This window comes from Hippopotamus amphibius, chromosome X (assembly GCF_030028045.1).
Source record: "Hippopotamus amphibius kiboko isolate mHipAmp2 chromosome X, mHipAmp2.hap2, whole genome shotgun sequence".
NCBI classification, from domain to species: domain Eukaryota; kingdom Metazoa; phylum Chordata; class Mammalia; order Artiodactyla; family Hippopotamidae; genus Hippopotamus; species Hippopotamus amphibius.
This window is the reverse complement of record NC_080203.1, coordinates 73,242,421-73,261,346: the sequence shown is the minus strand read 5'-3', so window position 1 is coordinate 73,261,346 and position 18,926 is coordinate 73,242,421. Positions and strand designations below refer to the sequence as shown.

At 37.0% G+C, this 18,926-nt stretch overlaps 1 protein-coding gene across 2 annotated transcripts in view; it reads right to left on the bottom strand.

The window, feature by feature from the left end:
* Positions 1-18,926, bottom strand: part of ZDHHC15 (zinc finger DHHC-type palmitoyltransferase 15) — a 169,652-nt gene that overhangs the window by 22,038 nt on the left and 128,688 nt on the right. For both annotated transcript variants that reach the window (XM_057717992.1, XM_057717993.1), the window contains one exon: positions 3,601-3,679. In XM_057717992.1, the coding sequence (XP_057573975.1) occupies positions 3,633-3,679 (47 nt within the window). In that variant the 3' untranslated portion in view covers positions 3,601-3,632. The remainder of the gene's footprint in view (positions 1-3,600; positions 3,680-18,926) is intronic.

Below are 18,926 nucleotides of genomic sequence, written 5' to 3'. Positions count from 1 at the left end.
GAGTTAGGGAGAAAAGAATATTGGTAAGAGAGAGGCTGAAGTGTTAAGGCTTGATAGAGAAGGAAGTAACCCATGTAAAAGATTTGTTTTTACCTATATTTTTCGTATAATTCCTTTGTGTTTTTCTACATATGTAGATATATTTTAATACTTAAAAGTTTTAAACTAAAATTAAAAAAGTAATTTTATAATGTTTTCAAGGTCCATCCCATGTTGTAGCATGTATTCTTTTGGTTGCCAAATGGCATTCCATTGTATGGATATGCCACATTTTATTTTTCTACTCATCAGTAGATGGATATTAGCATTGCTCCCACTTTTTGGCTATTATGAATAATGCTGCTGTGAACATTTATGCAGTAGTTTTTGTTTGGACATATATTTTCATTTCTCTGTGTTATATACCAAGGAGAGAGATTGCTGGGGCATATGGTAATTTTATGTTTAACATATTGAAGGACTTCCAAACTGTTTTCCAAAGTGATTGCACCATTCTACACTGCCACCAGAAATGTATGAGGGTTCTGATTTCTCTACATCCTTACCAACACTTATTATTATCTGTCTTCTGGATTATAGCCATCTTAGTGGATATTAAATGGTATCTCATGGTTTTGATTTGCATTCCCTAATAGCTAATGAGGTTAAGCATCTTTTCATGTGCTTATTGATCATTTGTATATGGAGAAATGTCTATTCAGATCCTTTGCTCATTAAAAAAATTGTATTATCTTTTTATTTATAGACTTGTAAGGGTTCTTATATTCTGCATATGTCTCCTATCAAATATTTGATTTACAAATGTTTTCTCTCCAAAGCTCACATATTGTATGATTCCATGGAATCATGGATTATATCTAATGTCCAGAATAGGCAAATCTATAGAGACAGAAAGTAGATTAGTGGTTTCCTAGGGGTGAGAGTGGAGGAATGGGGAGCAACTGCTAATGAGTATGAGGTTTCCTTTTGGGGCAATAAAAATGTTCTAAAATTGATTGTGGTGATGGTTGCATGACTGTGAATATCCTAAAAACCACTGAATTGTATACTGGGAGTGGTCAAATTACATGGTATGTGAATGCCAACAAAACAGAATTAAACTGCACTCATACAGCTTTTCTATATAATCTTATTAATTATTCTTCAAAATAATTACTTTTAACAGTACATAATAGTTCATCATAATGATTTAGTAATTTATTTTGTCATTCCTCTATTGTTAAATATTTAGTTTTGTTTCCAATTTTCTGGTATTACAGTAAATTGCTGATGGATAGTCATGCAGATCTCTCATTATTTCATTAAAATACATTCCTAAAATGGAGTTATCAGATAAAACTGCATGAACCATTTCAGTTTTTTATATATGCTATATATTTTGCCCTCAAAAAATTATCTTTGAATTTAAGCATATAAACACACCTGTTTCAACATGTTCTTGCCAACATTATAAAAATTGGCTGCTTTAGTAGACAAAAAATTATATTTTGGGTTATTTTAATTTGCATTTATTTCTAGTGAAGTTGAATAATTTTCATGTTTATTCTTCATTTTAACTTTTATTTTGTTGATTGTTCTCAACCTTTGCAGAATTTCTGTGTGTTGTTTTTTTTTTTACTGATTTGCAAGACCTTTGTACATTATGGATGTTAAATTTTGTGTGTTACATATTTTGCAAATGTTTCTCCAAGTTTGTCTTTTCATTTTGAAGACAATATCATCAAGAATCAGTGTTTTTACATGCAAAAAATTATGGCAATGCTTTCTTTTTTATATACAAAACTTTGAGACAAAATGAAAAAATATGCTAGCATTTGTTAATTGTAAGTTGTAAATATATGGGTATTCACTTTATCCTTCATACTTTATTTTCTAAAACTTTACAAAAGAGAACAAAAAAATGTATAAAATACATAATAATTTAGACATATGTAACTTATTCAACCATTCTCCTATTGATAGACATTCAAGCTGTTTTCTGTTTGGAGCTTTTACAAACATAGTTATTATGTTCATTAAAAATTTCTTCATATCTTGATAAACTTTGAAACGATTGTCCCATTTTCCCTCCTATGTTCCCAAATACTTTTCTATTATTATTAGAACATGACACTACTGTTCCCACAAAATTAATCAGTTAATTTATTTGAACAGAGTGCACTGGGGAAAGCATTGCTTAAAGGCAACTTTGCTTATCTAGGGACTCATATCAAAAATATATTTTATGGTTTAATATTTACCCAAGATATTCTGAAAAAAAGGGTTACATGGTCAAATAAGTTTGGAAAAATCTTATTCCACTTTAGGAATTCACAGAATTCCTAAACATATTATAAGTCCTGACAAGTACTGCACTAAAGACAAAGTTCCATGGTCTGCACACAAGAAAATAAGTTCAGTCAAATAAGTTCAGAGGGTTACTACATGCCCCTCTTGGAAAGTTACAAAATTTATTTGCATAATTCTTATGCTAAAGATAACTCTCTAATTTTGATACAGGTTTTACTAAATTTATTTCACTTTTTCCCCTTTAACATCTGTTAACATGTCAAAGAATACCCTTAGTAAAATGCTAAAATAAGAGAATGAGAGAGATAAGCACCATGGATAACTGAAATCTAAGTTCTAGTACCATGCAAGTGTCACACATTTCATTATGGCTTTGGATAAGAAGATAATACTATCTATACTGGTGCACAGTAGGGTTCTGTAAGGTAAAGAATTGAAGACCTGAGAGCCCACAGATTGATAGACTTCTGAATAATTGCCAGCTTTTTCAAGGGAATAGAATTGGAAGGCTTATTATCAGATCAGAGCTTCAAGTTCCATGGTATTTTTATTACTAAAGTTTTTCATTTTTTTTTTAAAAGGAAAGTTTGCTTTATTTCGGATGCCTACAACTGGGAGAGGGGCAGAGTTCTGTCCAAAGGCCACCCCTCCGGCTGATAATCCTTGGGCAAGGGCTTTTATAGGTGGAAGGAGGGGGGCTACATGCAGAAACAGCATAGTCAGCTGACAGTCAAAGTTTTTCTTTTAATACTGAATTACATTGGGTTTATTTACCTGTGAGTGTTGCAAAGAGAAGGCTTTTTAGCTTTTAACTAGGCCAAAGAGAATCCCATGTGTAAGGCTGCCTGTCACTGATAAACAAATTAGTAGCATTTTGGGAGAGTTGGAGTGTAGGGATGGTGCTTTTGCCTGTTAGTGGGTAAGAGTAGGTTATTAACTGACATAAAAGAGTCAGGCAAAAAGAACCTATTTGTAATCTTTTTCTTTTAAGAGACCTGAAATTCACTAGGACAAGGTTTATAATTCATAGTATGAAAGTAAATAACCCAAATGAGATGTTTGGCTGTTCCTGGATACCCTGGGGTATAGACAAAGTGAACAGTGTGAGTTTGCAGGGAGTAAGGGCATCCTTTTCAGTACATTACACAGGAAAACTATGTACAGAACTTCTGCTTATGTGAATAATACAAGAGGAAAGAATTTAATATCTTGCTTGCCAGGGTGAGAACTTACTCCATTTCTAGTTCTGCTCCTCAGACTGCCTCTTAGCAGTCCAGGTGGTACTCTATGTGCCTCCCTCAGAATACTGACCTGTTTGAGAGATGCAGGAAATGTGAAAACTGCTACGTTTCTGTTTCCACAGCAAGAGATGATGATCCTTCTGGATAATCTGTAAGATTTAAAAATGAAGGTAAACAAATGTCCCTTTATCTTGTATGGGTGGGTATTCATTCATTGGCATATTTCCTTCTTGGTCAATCCCTAGAGGCAGTAGACATCTGCAAATAGCTAAAGACTGATGTGCTATATACTGAAGCTTTTGTAACCAGTCCAAGCATTCACATTTCAAGAGTAGTCAGCATGCTGTACTATGAACTAAGACTATTTTGTCAGCATTATTTGCTCTATAATAGTGGCTAGTATTTGACTTAAATAGCTGTGATGACAGCTCAACATCATTTGGCTTTAATAGATTGTGTCTTGCTACTCACAAAATTACTCTGTCTTCTTATTCCACTGGACATAATTGAGATAGCTGTTATAGTACTTTAGGTGTTGGTGTGTTTCTAAAAAGGGATGAAGTATCTAGAAAATAAGAGGCTTTGGACTCAATAAGCAATATCATTTATGATACAAATGCTCTTGTTTCCAACCCCCAGTCTTTTGAGGAGCAAAGTACATTCTGAATCAGCTTGCTTAATGTACAGATAATCACTTTCTTTATATTCCCTGCATAATAATGTACTTGGCACTTTGAGATAAAAAAAAAAGTTGACAGTGGTTGTCCCTTACAGTTTCTGCTTAGGACATTCTCCTTTATGAAGTCAATGTGCCATGTGGAGCGCTCCCGTAAGTGTGAGGTCTGGATCCCAGAAGATAGAGGCCAGCCAAGGTGGGTTACCCTTGCCACAGCAGGCCGGCAACTTCTCATGCCACTGAGTTAACCAGGAAGACTCCAGAGACAAGTATGCTTTCTTCCAGGAAGAGCGGAAAAGTTAAAAAATGTCTCTGGGAATGTCTGTCTTCGGAATCATGGCTCTATGGTGGACACAGTGTTCTGACTAGTTGGAATCCCGGACCTAGGGTATTCTTGCCCTTAAGTCTGAACAGAAAGCATTTGTATTGGCCCAGCTCTTCAATGAAGGATATATAGAGAATTACTCATGTTTGTGAAACACCTCAAAAGGGAAAAAGAGGGAGCAAGTGCTTGAGCATACATCTCATCTTACCTATACACTTTTACCAAGAAAGTGATTGATAAGTGTAAAAGGCAATTCTGGAACTTCAGCGCACTGTTTGCCTTGATGTTTCTTCCTGATAGTTGGCTGTCTCAGATCTTTGTAGGTGTGGTTTAGCAGTGCACCTTTTCAGAAATTGGCTTTTACTATTTTGCTAAATGGGTTTCTTTTACTCTTTACCACTGCAATCCACACTTGTATTTGGCACAGAACACTTCCTCCCAGCAATTATTTGAATTCAAATCAGTCTTGCAGACATTGAAACTTGAGCTGAAAAACTCGATTATCAACTTTTATCATAGTTTCACTCCCAGAGGAGATTAAGCTAAGGCTGCGAAGGTAGAGTCATCGCCAGGTGAGGACTAAATTGAAAGAATGAAGATACTTCAAAAAAAAATCAGGCTCTGAATAATAGAAAACAAATGCAGAATTTAGGAAAACAATTTACTTTCTCCTTCTACCATCTGCATCTATACTACTTTCACTACCCCCACCTGTTCTTGCTGCCTATGCTGTAGTGATTTTACCATTATTCAGTAAATGTTCACTTGAACCAAGAATGATGTAATTTGAGTCTTAGTGTATGCTGGCTCAGCTTTGTTTCTCTTCCTGTCTCATCCTAGTTCTCCTCCCTTGCTTTAAAATCCTATTCCTACATAAACCCTTGATACTATGGGAAGTGACCATAACAGTATATGTACACTTTTTTGTAGCCATTGGTTCTCAGAGATTGGAAAGAGTAGGGGAATGGACATAATATGGAATCTTGAAGAGCTTAGGTTGAGTTATGACTGCTTTATTGCTAAGGCATAAGTGACTTTACCTCCCCAGCTTCAACTTTTTTTATCAGTAAAATAGAGCAATACACTCTCATTCACAGTATTTTTGTAATGTTCTTCCCTGAATTATGAGTATCCTCTAAGGTTTTATTCTGTACCCTCTGACTTTCTCTTTTCCATTCATTTCCTTGTCCACATGAATGCATATCAACATTGATTAGGTGATACCAAATTTTACATTTTATCTCCTTTACCTAGCTTTATTCTCTCCCTTGATTATCTCCTAACACCATTCATGGGTTTAAACACCATCTCTATATGAATGACTCCCAGATCTCTCTAGTCACTGGGACTATTTCCAGTTATTTAAAATATCTCCTGGCTTTAATCCTTCCTCTCCATTTCTAGTGTCACACCACTTATGAGGCCACTGTGACACATGCTCAACTATCTATTGCTTTCTCTGGTTCCTGTCTCTGTAAATTTCAATCCATCCTGCATGCTAGTACCTGAGTAACTTTTCTAAAATTTATCTTTCATTATATTAATATCACTCAAGACCATAAAATTAATATCATAAAAGCAAATCTACAAAGGCCTCTACTATCTGGCCATCTTACTTCTCTAATATTACTGTTCATAACCCACAATGCCCACCCATTACACAGGTATGGATGGCCTGCTTAGTGTTCTTACCACATTCAAATCACACTTCTTACATGGAATGTCATTTCATTCTTCCTAGCATCTATCCAGATTTTACCCATCCTAATAACATTTAGCTTAAGTCCTGCCTCTTCACCCAAACCTTCACCACTATAGCCCATACACTTACCTCCTTTATTGATATACTGATATTGATATTGTTTAAGCATCACTAACAATCACACACTTACCATGTGTACCACACAGTACTTAGCACAGGGCTAAGCTTACATTAGGTATGCAATGAGCACATTAAATCTTATGTTAGACTTCTGTGCTTTTCCTATCCTTCCCTACAACTGCAAATTCCTTAAGGGCAAAGGCCATGTTTTATTTATCTTTATATCCCTCCACAATACCTTGTCTGGGGTGTACCTTCAGGAAATACTTTATGAATTGAACTGATTGATTGGAGATCTGGAATATTTCAGGGATATGAACCAATTCAGGGCTCAGGGTTGGACAATGCAGGTAAAGCAGTAAAACGAATATCCATGATATTACTGCATAAAGTAAGTTTTCCAGGAACTGAGGGCATGGCCATTCCCTTCTTACCTAGAAATAGGAGGAACAAGTCCCTCAAAAAATGCCTAGCTGCTCAAAAGAGTAGCCCCTCCCTAACCCAATATATTATGTTTTATGCTTTCAGTGATGAGACCTAGGATTCTTACTCTTGAGTAAAGGCAAATGACAAGTGTGAGAATAGGTAGTTTATAGCCTGGTGTTCCAAATGCTAGGTGGAAGTTATAAGATGGAGCAACTGGTGTACCTAGAGAGGAAACCTGAAGAAAGAAATTTGGTTCCAGAATATGGAAAGTATATTAATAAATATAAGCTTACAGTGGCCTCTAATATATAATATATCAATATCTTTCAAAAAAGGAAAAGAGCCATTTGATGAAAGATATAAAGTTGTGATTATTCAGCTTGACTTCTGACTCCTCAAATGTGATCATAAAACCTCACACCTTAGAGCTGAAGATAGCTTGGAGATCATGGAATTGAAACTGAGCTTTAGAGAAGAAAAGGGACTTTCCAAAAGTCACACATTTGAGCGCAGTGGCAGAGCTGGGAAATGATCCCCATGACAGAGCATTATTCATGTTTTCCATCATTCTATTTCTGATGAAAGAGGCATACGAACTGAGAAGTTTTCTTTTAAATGGACCTTAAAAAAGTCTACAGATTGAAAAATAAATAGGAGCAAAGGAGAGACACTGAGTGGTACAGTGGTTAAGGGTTTGGACTTTAGAGCCTGATTCTCTCACTGGCTGTGTGACTTTGGGATTCTCTGTGGTTGAGTTTAGTCATCTATAAAATGGGGTAATTTAATATTTACAACTTACAAAGTGATTATGACTTAAATGTGACAGTGCCTGTAAATCACCTGGCATATAAGAGCCATTCAACAAATGTTAGTTGTACCCTTGCATTCAAACAATCATCTATATGTAACTTTATTTTGCTAGGGATGCAGAAAACAATGAAATGAAGTTTATGAGGTCTCTAACTTCAAGGAATTTCTATCCAGTCCCTTACAATCCAAATTCTTCTTCTTTTCTTTTTTGGAGCCAGGTTACTTTACTTTCTTAATCACTTAGCTTGAGGTCTTCTGCATTACTTGTGACTTTCCTTGTACCTTCTGCCTCTTCATTCCTTGCCACCAATCCAAATTCTATCTAATCTTTAACACTCAAATTCTACCCCCTCTGTAAAGCCTTTCCAGATGAGCCAAGCCTACAGAAATCACTTTCCTTTAAGTTCCTATAGCACTAACTTTATGGTTCTACTCATTTGGTCAATATCATATTCTGTGTTGGGTTTTGTCAATCAACTTTTCACATATATGTCTTATCGCCCCAAATAAATTTAACAAATGTTGGTTTCTCCCTTTCCCTTCTCTTTTTCCTATATATTCTTGGTAAACAAGCCAGACATCTTCCCATAGAATAGTACTGTCTTCTTTATGTAGGAATGAGAGAAAAAAGATTTTTGGAAAAGAGCCACACACTTAATCATCCCAAATGTGTAATCATAAGTATATGACTCATAGGAATATCGGGTTAGTAAGATGTTAGTATAGGCCAATGTATCTTGAATTCCTATATAGAAAACTGGTAAAGAATTGACTGAGACAGCCTCTCATCTTCTGAGATAGCCCACACTCCATTTATGGGTGTGTATCTCTCTCAATAAATCTTCTTCTTATCACTTTGCCGCTCGCTGAATTCCTTCTGTGCTGAGACATAAAGAACCTGAACTTCAGCAAGTCCTGAGACCAAGTGTCTGGTCTCAATTAAAAGACAGTGGGTTCACATCCCAATGTGGGTATTGGCTGGGTTCGAGTCCCGGCCCATGGATTCAAGTTCCAATCTGGATTTTGGCTGCGTTTGAGTCCCAGTCCGTGGGTTCAAGTCCCAATCTGAAGTGTGTGGTTTCAGCTGGCGAGCCATGAATGGACAGTGATAAGGTAAGAAAATGTTGAGAGTTAGGTCTTGGTCCTAAATGGGCCTTTGGGACACCTAGAGCCAGGTGTATTGGGGGAGGAAACTCCACTGATGTCTGCTCATTTTTGACAGGCTGGTCAACCCCATATGCTTAATGCATATCCAACAGCAGGTCCAGGAGAGCATTGTTGCTGCAGGATTCGATAATCTATACTCTTCTCCTTGACTCTGAGGTTTTTCACCTACATTTTATGTTCATTCCTGTTCCCTTTACTTCCCTCCCTCCCTTGCTCACTCTCTCCCCTTCTCTCCTTCCTTCCTTCCTCCCTCCTTTCTTCCTTCCTTTCTTCCTATCTTCCTTTCTTTCTGTCTCTCTTTCTCTCCTTCTCTCCTTCTCTCCTTCTCTCTTTCTTTCTTTTTCTCTTGACCCCAGAAGACCTGTGCAGCTGTCAAGGTATACTTTTCAATGCTTTTACTCCCCTCCCTGCAACCCTTACAAGTGCTGACACTTTATTCTTGACTTGCAGCTAGGCCAACTCCTGCTCATCGTCAACACCATGGGGGACATCTTCTGTACCATTCCTTTGTGGCAACTTTTTAGGCATTGACACCTGGTTGGGAGACTACATTGGAAGGGATAGCATCTAAAAGTGTCAATCTTGACTAAATTTCATGGTGGATTTTGACACAAGAGCAGAACTTTTGGATAGCACGGGAGTTAGAGACATCACCTCAGACTTGGGTCTGAAATGTGTCAGGCTGCATCAATCCTGACTGATACCCCTCTGGGCCATATACTCCAGGATTGGGAGTCAGACAACAGGAATTAAAAAATAAAGAACTTATTAGGTTATATAATCAGGTTTGGCCACAATATAAGTTAGGAAATTTAAAATGGGATGAGGTACCATATGTTTAAGTTTTCATGGCCTTGTATTTAGGCAACAAAACCCAAAAGGAATTTAAGGCATGTGTAGCTTGGAGGGATAATGCTAGGAAGGACACAGAGGACATTTTAACTGACACACCCCACAGGGCCATAGAGTACGCCAGCTGGGGAATAATGCTGTCCCTGAAGTAGACCCACAATGGAATTCTATTGATAGGGATAAACAGGATCTGTTTGATAGATGGTATGAAGAAATTTATAGTAAAACTTGTTAATTATGAAAAGGTGAAAGAGGTCCAACAGGGACAGGACAAAACTACTGTTGTCTTCCAAGGGAGACTAGTGGAAGCTTTTAGGAAATATATGAACATGGATCCCTCCTACCCTAAGGGACAGGCCCTTTTGGCTATGAATTTCATAGTCAGTCTGCTCCAGACATCAAGCGCAAAATTCAGAAAGCAACTGATGGTCCTCAGACTCCAATGAATGATTTGCTTCTATTGGCTTATTTGGTTTTCAATAATAGGGATGTGGCCAAAAAGGTTGAATGCACCCAGAGAAATATGTAAAAGGCCCAAAAGATGGCAGTAGCTTTGTCCACTCAGACCACCAAAGGGGAAGCTGACTTTTCTGGACCAATCTGGCCCTGGTGGACCATTAGGCCCATGGGTACCCAGGCAAGACCAGTGTACTATGTGTAGACAAAAGTGGGTACTGGAGGGAGGATTGCAATTGATGTCCCCTTGGCAAACAGCCAGGACATGGGAGGAAGGAATGCCCCAGATGCCAGAGAGCAACAGGGACTTCTTGATCATCGATGGTTTTGCAATCAGAAGACTGAAGGGGCCCAAGGCCAAAAGTGGCTCTGCCTGTAACTGAGCAGGACCCTGTAGGGGATCCTGGGCATGGAGAGCCTTTCCGTTCAGACTCCATGACCTTCCCTGAGTTCCAAAGGGCAGATTCAAACAGTTGCTAATCTGGGAAGGGAAGGGATGCAGAGTCAAGGGAGGAACAGCCAAGACACAATAGTGCAGCCTTGGGACAGTGTCCTGGTTCCACCTCAAGGAACACACATAACAATATCTTTAAGCCTTTTTATAGACTTAAAACCCAACAAATAGAAGATGTCAGCATTCTCCATACCAGAGAAGACCACCTAAGGCCAGACTAAAGGCACCAGAGAAGCTCATCAAGAAGATTACATGAGATGAGACTAAAGGAGTGCAGGCTCTGTACACACCCTAATCTTATCAGCAACCCCACCCTTGAACCACTGCTATGAAACTCTTCATCAAATCTTCCCAGGTTGGGACACATAGTTTTCAAGGGCAGAAGCCCAGTGTGTCCTCCTTTGCCTAGCAAAGCAATAAAGCTATTCTTTTCTATTTCACTCAAAACTCTGTCTCCAAGATTTGATTTGGCACCAGTGTACAGAGGCTGAGATTTCAGCATAATACCTAGAGATAACTATCTATGTAACTAGTGTTGAGCCTCAGGTGGTCATTGATGTGGCGGGTCTCTCAACATAATTTCTTATAGATACTGGTGCAACCTTTTCAACCTTAACCCAAAGGACTGGAAGCCTTAGCAAACATAAGGAGTGTGTAATGGGGTGTCAGGGAAGAGGAAGGGGCACGCTTTACAGGAACCCCTTTTGTGCAACATCAATGGCCAGCTGTTTCTACATTCCTTTCTGTTTTTGCCTGATTGTCCCATCCCTTTAATGGGAAGAGACTTATAAACTAAGTCAGGGGCCACTCTGTTTCTTGAGGGGCAAGGAAACCACCCTCATCACCAAATGATTCTAGTAGAAAGTGGAAAGGAACAGATTAAATCTGGAGCTGAAATAGAAGCCTTAGTAGAAATTGGAGTGTGAAATATCGAGGTTTCAGACTTGGTCAAAGATATCTAGCTGGTGATTATTAAGTTAAGACCTGAACCAAATGTGAGACCATTAGTCTGACTAAACTGACCATAGCTGATAGGATTTTTTTGGGGGGGAGGGAAGCCTTCTTCCCTAAGGCAAATGAGGGAAAATAAAACAATATAGATGAATGGGCGTGCCAGCTCTTTGATATCATTGAGGTAGCTATCCAATTCTTTGAGGGAAAGAAAAAAAAAATGTCTGGCCAAAAGGGAAAAGTCATCCTAGAAGGAATTTGCCTTTCTCATGCCTTTGAGTTGCAAATGTTCCACCTTGTCTTCTCAGGGAAATCCTTATTTCTGACAACTTTTTATAATACAAATTTTGGGAAAAGGGCTAGATAATTTAGAACTTGACATCAAGAACAAATAGAAATCTTAAGTGTCTTCTCCATAAACATTAGTAAAAAGGATCAAGCCATCTAGACAGGTGACCTTGATTTGTTCCATCTGCCAGAAGCCCAATTGAATCCAACCTCTTATAACTGATGGGGTTTACATTGTTGTACCTGATTCAGGGCTGAAATTTTGGAATGAGAACTATGGGGTCTCTGTGTTTGTTTGTGTGTTCATATGTATCTATATGTGTGTTGTAGATGTATGGTATTGCCAAAATTAATTTGTAAAAGAGCTCTAATTGACTTAAAGGAAATTAAGCACTTGTATAATACTCAGAAATGTAAAAGAATCCAGCTAGAATGAATTTCAGGTTCGTATCACCCGAGAAATATTCAGTACTAATCTGATATCTGGTATTAAAAGTGGCTTAAGCTTGTTGGTTTGATTAATATAGACATGTCTTTAGAGGCATCAATGTTAAGTATAGTACTTCTGTTGTACCTAGGTTTACTAGAAGTCAAATAACACCTTATTATATCTCTTGCAAATTTGTCAGCAAGGAAAGTAAGTGACTTGACATGAAAAAAAAACTTTTAAGGAAAGTAAAATGTGTGTTTTCAGTAAAAGATGGTGTGAGGAATGGGAAAGGAACACAGAAAAGAGTTGTGCATGATCAGGATTTTCTAAGATTGGATTGAATTTAGTTGGGTAAATGGATTTTGTTGGGAGTAAGCTGAGGCAAGACTTGGATTTGGTTTCTCTCTCTGTTAAGAGAACAAAGTTTTCTTGTAATGCTACTTTTAATAACAGATTGTGTGAGGTTTTTTGCCTTTAAGTGGTCTGTATTTGCTTTTGAGATCTCTTATAACTTTGGTTAAAAAATAAGTATTGTCTCACAGTGACCTATGATCTTATTTGACCAAGTATTTTGAAACTTTTTGACAAACTCCCCAAATATCAAATTTTAATTAAAGTTCTTTTGACTTCCAGCTAACTTTGGGATGCTTTAGAGGGCTCTGAGGCATCTTAGAGAGAAATATTTAACTAGGATTATTTGGTATGTTAAATGTAATCAGTCATAATTCTGATTATTGTAATCAAACTTCTTTATCAATTACGTTGGATCAGATGTTTAACCATGCCATTAAGTCTTTTGTCATTTATAGATAGTTATTTTTGTACTTTGATACTGTTGCAAAAGTGCTTCATCTTCAAGAAGATTCATAGGAAGGCTATGGAAGCAGCTACAACAGTTCCACATCACGATGACAGCTGTGCAAGGATTCCAGCCCATATCAACTTACAACAAGGAGCCATCCTGCCCCTGGGGCCCCTAGATCAAGCATTCAGAGATTTTTACTCCCTGACAGGCAGGACTGACACACATACTCAGCCTTGAAGCATTTGCAGAAGACAGACCATTGCCCCTCAGCTTCCCATAAGAATATGGGAGTAAAATCTCTGAGGGGAGAATGAAACAGGAGAGAAGGGGGCAGGGTACAACCTTTAAAAGAATGACATAGCCATTGAGTACATGAAAAAAACTGGTTAGAACCAACTAGGTCCAAGATTGCAGAAGATTCAACTTCCAGTAGATCTTGAGCCTCATTATACACTCACTGTAATATATTAGCACGCTAAATGACACACCCTCAGGCACCATGACAGTTCCAAGGCTGGCCTTAAAAGGCCAAAAACTGGGCAGTGGCCCAATTCCTGGAAATCTCTGCCCATTCCCTGAAATTGTTGGAATAATCCTCCCATTCATTAGCCTATGAAATTACCCAGCCCATAAAAACTAACCTTCCCATATTTTGGGGCCTCTTGCCTTCCCTACACTCTGTCTATTGAGTGTGTATCTCTCTCAATAAATCTACTTCTTACCTAAAAAAAGAGAATGGACTGAGACTAAGGACTCTTCCAATTTATCCCTACCTATTGCCACTATACATGGGAATAAGTAAGGGCAGTTTGGTGCCCCTGAAGGGGTATATTCTTTAAGGCAGGAAGCATGAATTTAACTTATAAACTTACTTAAGTCCTGTGGTAGTACCTTAAAGTTCTTCAGGCATAATCATAGAGGTCTGGTTAGGCCCAAAGAACTAAGTGATAAGGTAATTTTCTCTTCAAGCAACATTCAACAGCTGTCTCTGATTGGGAAGTGATTGCACAGAATATCACACAGAGATGATTCTAAACAATAAAGCTCTTGATGTGTAAGGTCTCATCTCAGAACCAGAGCTCTTATACATAGGATATACTTAGAGAGTCTGAGTTCTGATGAAGAGAAGGGCTCTTACCAATCCTTTCAGAACATTCAGCAATTAGAGCAATCTCTGGCATAGAATGGAAGTGTGCTTTCGTAGAGTATCACTTCATCATCTTCCTAAAACAACATTATCTTCATATCATGCCCCAGCTTAAAAACCATCAGTAGTTCCCCATTATCCATAGAACAGTTCTTAGTTTTGCATCTAAGGTCCTATTCAATCTAACGCTAATTCACCTGTGGCATTAATCTAACAATCATCTATACGCAACCCTATTTTGCAAGGGTTGCAGATAATACTGAAATGAAGGTGATGAGGTCTATGACTTCAAGTAGTTCCCATCCAATCCCCTAACATTCAAACTCTTTGCTGGAGCTAGGCAATTTTCTTCTTCATATCCTCCTCACTTAGCTTGGGGTCTCATGCATTATAATCTGTGATTTTCTTTTACCTTCTGTTTCATTTCTTGCCACAAATCCAAATCCTATCTCATCTTGAAGGTCCAAATTCTATCTCCTCTATAAAGGCTTTCCTGACTAGCCCAGCCCACAGGAATCACTCTTTCCTTAGAATTCTTATAGGACAAATTTTATGGTTCTATTTATTTAGTCAAGAAGATATCCTGTATTGTGTTTTGTTAGACAACTTTTCATGTATGTCTTATCTCCCCAAATAAATGCAAGAAGCTTGAGTTCAGAAACAAAAATGCATAATGTCCCTTATGGGTTCAATGTCATATGCTTAATGTGCTCTCAAATAATACTAGCTTATTTCTTCTGTTCTTTTTCCTAACAGGTTATTTATCACAGCAGCAGAAACTACCAGATTGAAAATAAATCAGAAACTTCTACCTTGAGCAGTTACTAATGATCTCATACAAAAAAAATTTACCCAAACGAGCAGGAAATTACACTATATATAAAGCATATAATATGCTAGAATTTGAGGTCAATATTTTCCTGGTTAAGTGTCCAGTATTTGACAAGGAGTTTAATTCTTCCAAGCCCTGGTTATCATTAACACCAGAAAGTTGTATTAGCAAATGCAAGCAAATTTTGTTTTTAATATGAAGATTTTTTTAACTTGATAAAAATATCCCACCTGGAATAGTAAAATTATCAAAATTAAAGAGTTGACTTTTCAATCTCATTGGCTAAAGCTAGAAAGCAATTTTGGTGAGTTAAGGAAAGCTTGGTTATTTTCTGCTGTATTCTTTTAAAATGTCATTCTCATCTAATTAATACATTGATATAGAGTAACTGGAATAGGCCGTGCATAATTATTGTGTACCCTAGGACTTGATCCTGACCTGGAGCTCCCTACTGGATTCTCAAAGCAGGTTGATAGAATACTCATGGATAGGATGAAATAGTTAATGGATTGTCAACAAATCACAAGAGAAGAAAATAAAAGGGAAGAAAAAGACAAAAACAAATCCAAAACAATTAACAAAATGGCAATAAGAATATACATATTGATAATTAAATGTAATTGGATTAAATGCTTCAACCGAAAGACACAGACTGGCTGAATGGATACAAAAGCAAGACCTGTATATATGCTGTCTACAAAAGACCCATTTCAGATCCAGGGACACATACAGACTGAAAGAGAGGGGATGGAAAAGGTATTTCATGCAAACGGAACTCAAAAGAAAGCTGGAGTAACAATACTCATATCAGACAAAATAGATTTTAAAATAAAGATGGTTACAAGAGACAAGGAGGGATACTACATAATGATCAAGGTATTGATCCAAGAAGATATAACAATTGTAAATATTTATGCACCTGACATAGGAGCACCCCAATATATAAGGCTAGCAGCCATCAAAAGGAGAAATCAACAGTAACATAGTAATAGTAGGGGACTTTAGCACCCCACTTACATCAATGGACAGATCACCCAGATAGGAAATCAATAAGGAAACATAGCCATTAAATGACATATTAGACCAGATGGACTTTTAAAGAACATTCCATCCAAAAGCAGCAGAATACACATTCTTCTCAAGTGCACATGGAACATTCTCCAGGATAGATCACATGCTGGGCCACAAAGCATGATAAATTTAAGAAACTGAAATCATATGAAGCATCTTTTCTGACCACAACTCTGTGAGATTAGCAATCAACTACAAGAAAAAAACCATAAAAAACACAAACATGTGGAGGCTACACAACCAATGGATCACTGAGGAAATCAAAGAGTAAATCAAAAAATATCTAGAGACATATGAAAATGAAAACATGATGATGCAAAACCTATAGGAAGCAGAGACTTCCCTGGCAGTCAAGTGGTTAAGACTCCATGCTTCCACTGCAGGCGGCATGGATTCCATCCCTGGTCTGTGAATTAAGATCCTGCATTCTGCATGGCACAGCCAAAAAGCCAACAAACAAATAAATCCAAAAACACAAAACAAACAAAAAACCCCCCAAAACCTTCAGAATGCAGCAAAAGCAGAAGAGGCAAGTTTATAGCAATAAAATCTTACCTCAGGAAATAAGAAAAATCTCAAATAGACAACCTAATCCTACATCTAAAGCAACTAGAGAAAGAAGAACAAAGAAAACCCAAAGTTAGTAGAAGGAAAAGAATCATAAAAATCAGAGCAGAAATAAATGAAATACAGATGAAGAAAACAGTAGAAAAGATCAATGAAACTAAAAATTGGTTCTTTGAAAAGATAAACAAAATTGATAAACCCTTAGCCAGACTCATCAAGAAAAAAAAGGAAGAGGGCTCAAATCATTAAAATTAGAATGAAAAAGAACTTATAATTGACACTGCAGAAATACAAAGGATCATAACAGACTATTACAAGCAACTATATGCCAACAAAATCGACAACCCAGAAGAAATGGACAAATTCTTAGAAAAACAACCCTCCAAGACTGAACCAGGAAAAAATAAAAAAATATGAACAAACCAATCACAAACTGAATTGAAACTGTGATTTAAAAAATTCCAACAAACAGAAGTCCAGGACCAGATGGCGTCACAGGCAAATTCTATCAAACATTTAGAGAAGGGTTAACACCTATCCTTCTCAAAGTATTCAAAAAATTGAAGACGAAGGAACACTCCAAAATGCATTCTATGAGGCTAATCACTCTGATACCAAAACCAGACAGATACCACAAAAAAAGAAAATTACAAACCAATATCACTGATGAACAAAGATGCAAAAATCCTCAACAAAATACTAGCAAACCAAATTCAACAACACATTAAAAGGATCATACACTGTGATCAAGTGAGATATATCCCAGGGATGCAAGGATTTTTCAATATCTGCCAATCAATCAGTGTGACACACCACATCAACAAATTGAAAAATAAAAACCATATGACCATCTCAATAGATGCAAAAAAAGCTTTTGACAAAGTTTAACACCAATTTACGATAAAAACTCTCCAGAAAGTGGGCATAGAGGGAACCTACCTCAACATACTAAAGGCCATATATGACAAAAACACAGCTAACATGATACTCAGTGGTGAAAAGCTGAAAGCATTTCCTCCAAAATCAGAAACAAGACAAGGATATCTCGTCTTGCCACCTGTGTTTAACATGGTTTTAGAAGTCCTAGCTATGGCAATCAGAGAAGAAACAGAAATAAAAGGAATCCAAATTGGAAAAGAAGTAAAACTGTCACTGTTTGCAGATGACATGATAGTATAAATAGAAAATCCTAAATGCGTCACCAGAAAACTACTAGAGCTCATCAATGAATTTGGTATAGTTGCAGGATACAAAATTAACACACAGAAATCTGTTGCATTTCTATACACTAACAACAAAAGATCAGAAAGAGAAATTAGGGAAATAATCCCATTTACCTTTGCATCAAAAAAGAATAAAATACCTAGGAATAAACCTCCCTAAGGAGGCAAAAGACCTGTATCCTGAAAACTGTAAGATGCTGATGAAAGAAATGAAAGAAGACACAAACGGATGGAAAGATATGCCATGTTCTTGGATTGGAAGAATCAATATTGTCAAAATGACTCTACAACCCAAGGCAATCTACAGATTCAATGCAATTCCTATCAAATCACCAATGGCATTTTTCACAGAACTAGAACAAATAATTTTACAATTTGTATGGAAACACAAAATGCTGAATAGCCAAAGCAATCTTGAGAATGAAAAACAGAGCTAGAGGAATCAGGCTTCTTGACTTCAGACTATACTACAAAACTACAGTCATCAAACAGTATGGTGCTGGCACAAAAATAGAAATATAGATCAATACAACAGGATAGAAAGACCAGAAATAAACCCAAGCACCTATGGTCAATTAATTCATGACAAAGGAGGCAAGAATATACAATGGAGAAAAAGTCTTTTCAATAAGTGGTGCTGGGAAAATCAGACAGCTACATGTAAAAGAATGAAGTCAAAACATTCTCTAACACCATATATAACAATAAACTCAAAATGCATTAAAGACCTAAATGTAAGCCTGGATACTATAAAACCCTTAGAGAAAAACATAGGCAGAACACTCTTTGACATAAACCTAAGTAATATCTTTTTGTATCCACTTCCTGGAGTATTAAAATAAAAACAAAAATAAACATATGGGAACCAATTAAACTTAAAAGCTTTTGCATAGCAAAGGAAACCATAAACAAAACAAAAAGGCAACCCACAGAATGGGAGAAAATATTGGCAAATGAAGCAGCTGACAATGGATTAGTCCCCAAAATATACACATGCACATGCAGCTCAATATCAAAAAAAAACCAACCCAATTAAATAATTGGCAGAAGATCTAAATAGACGTTTCTTCAAAGAAGACATATAGATGGCCAAA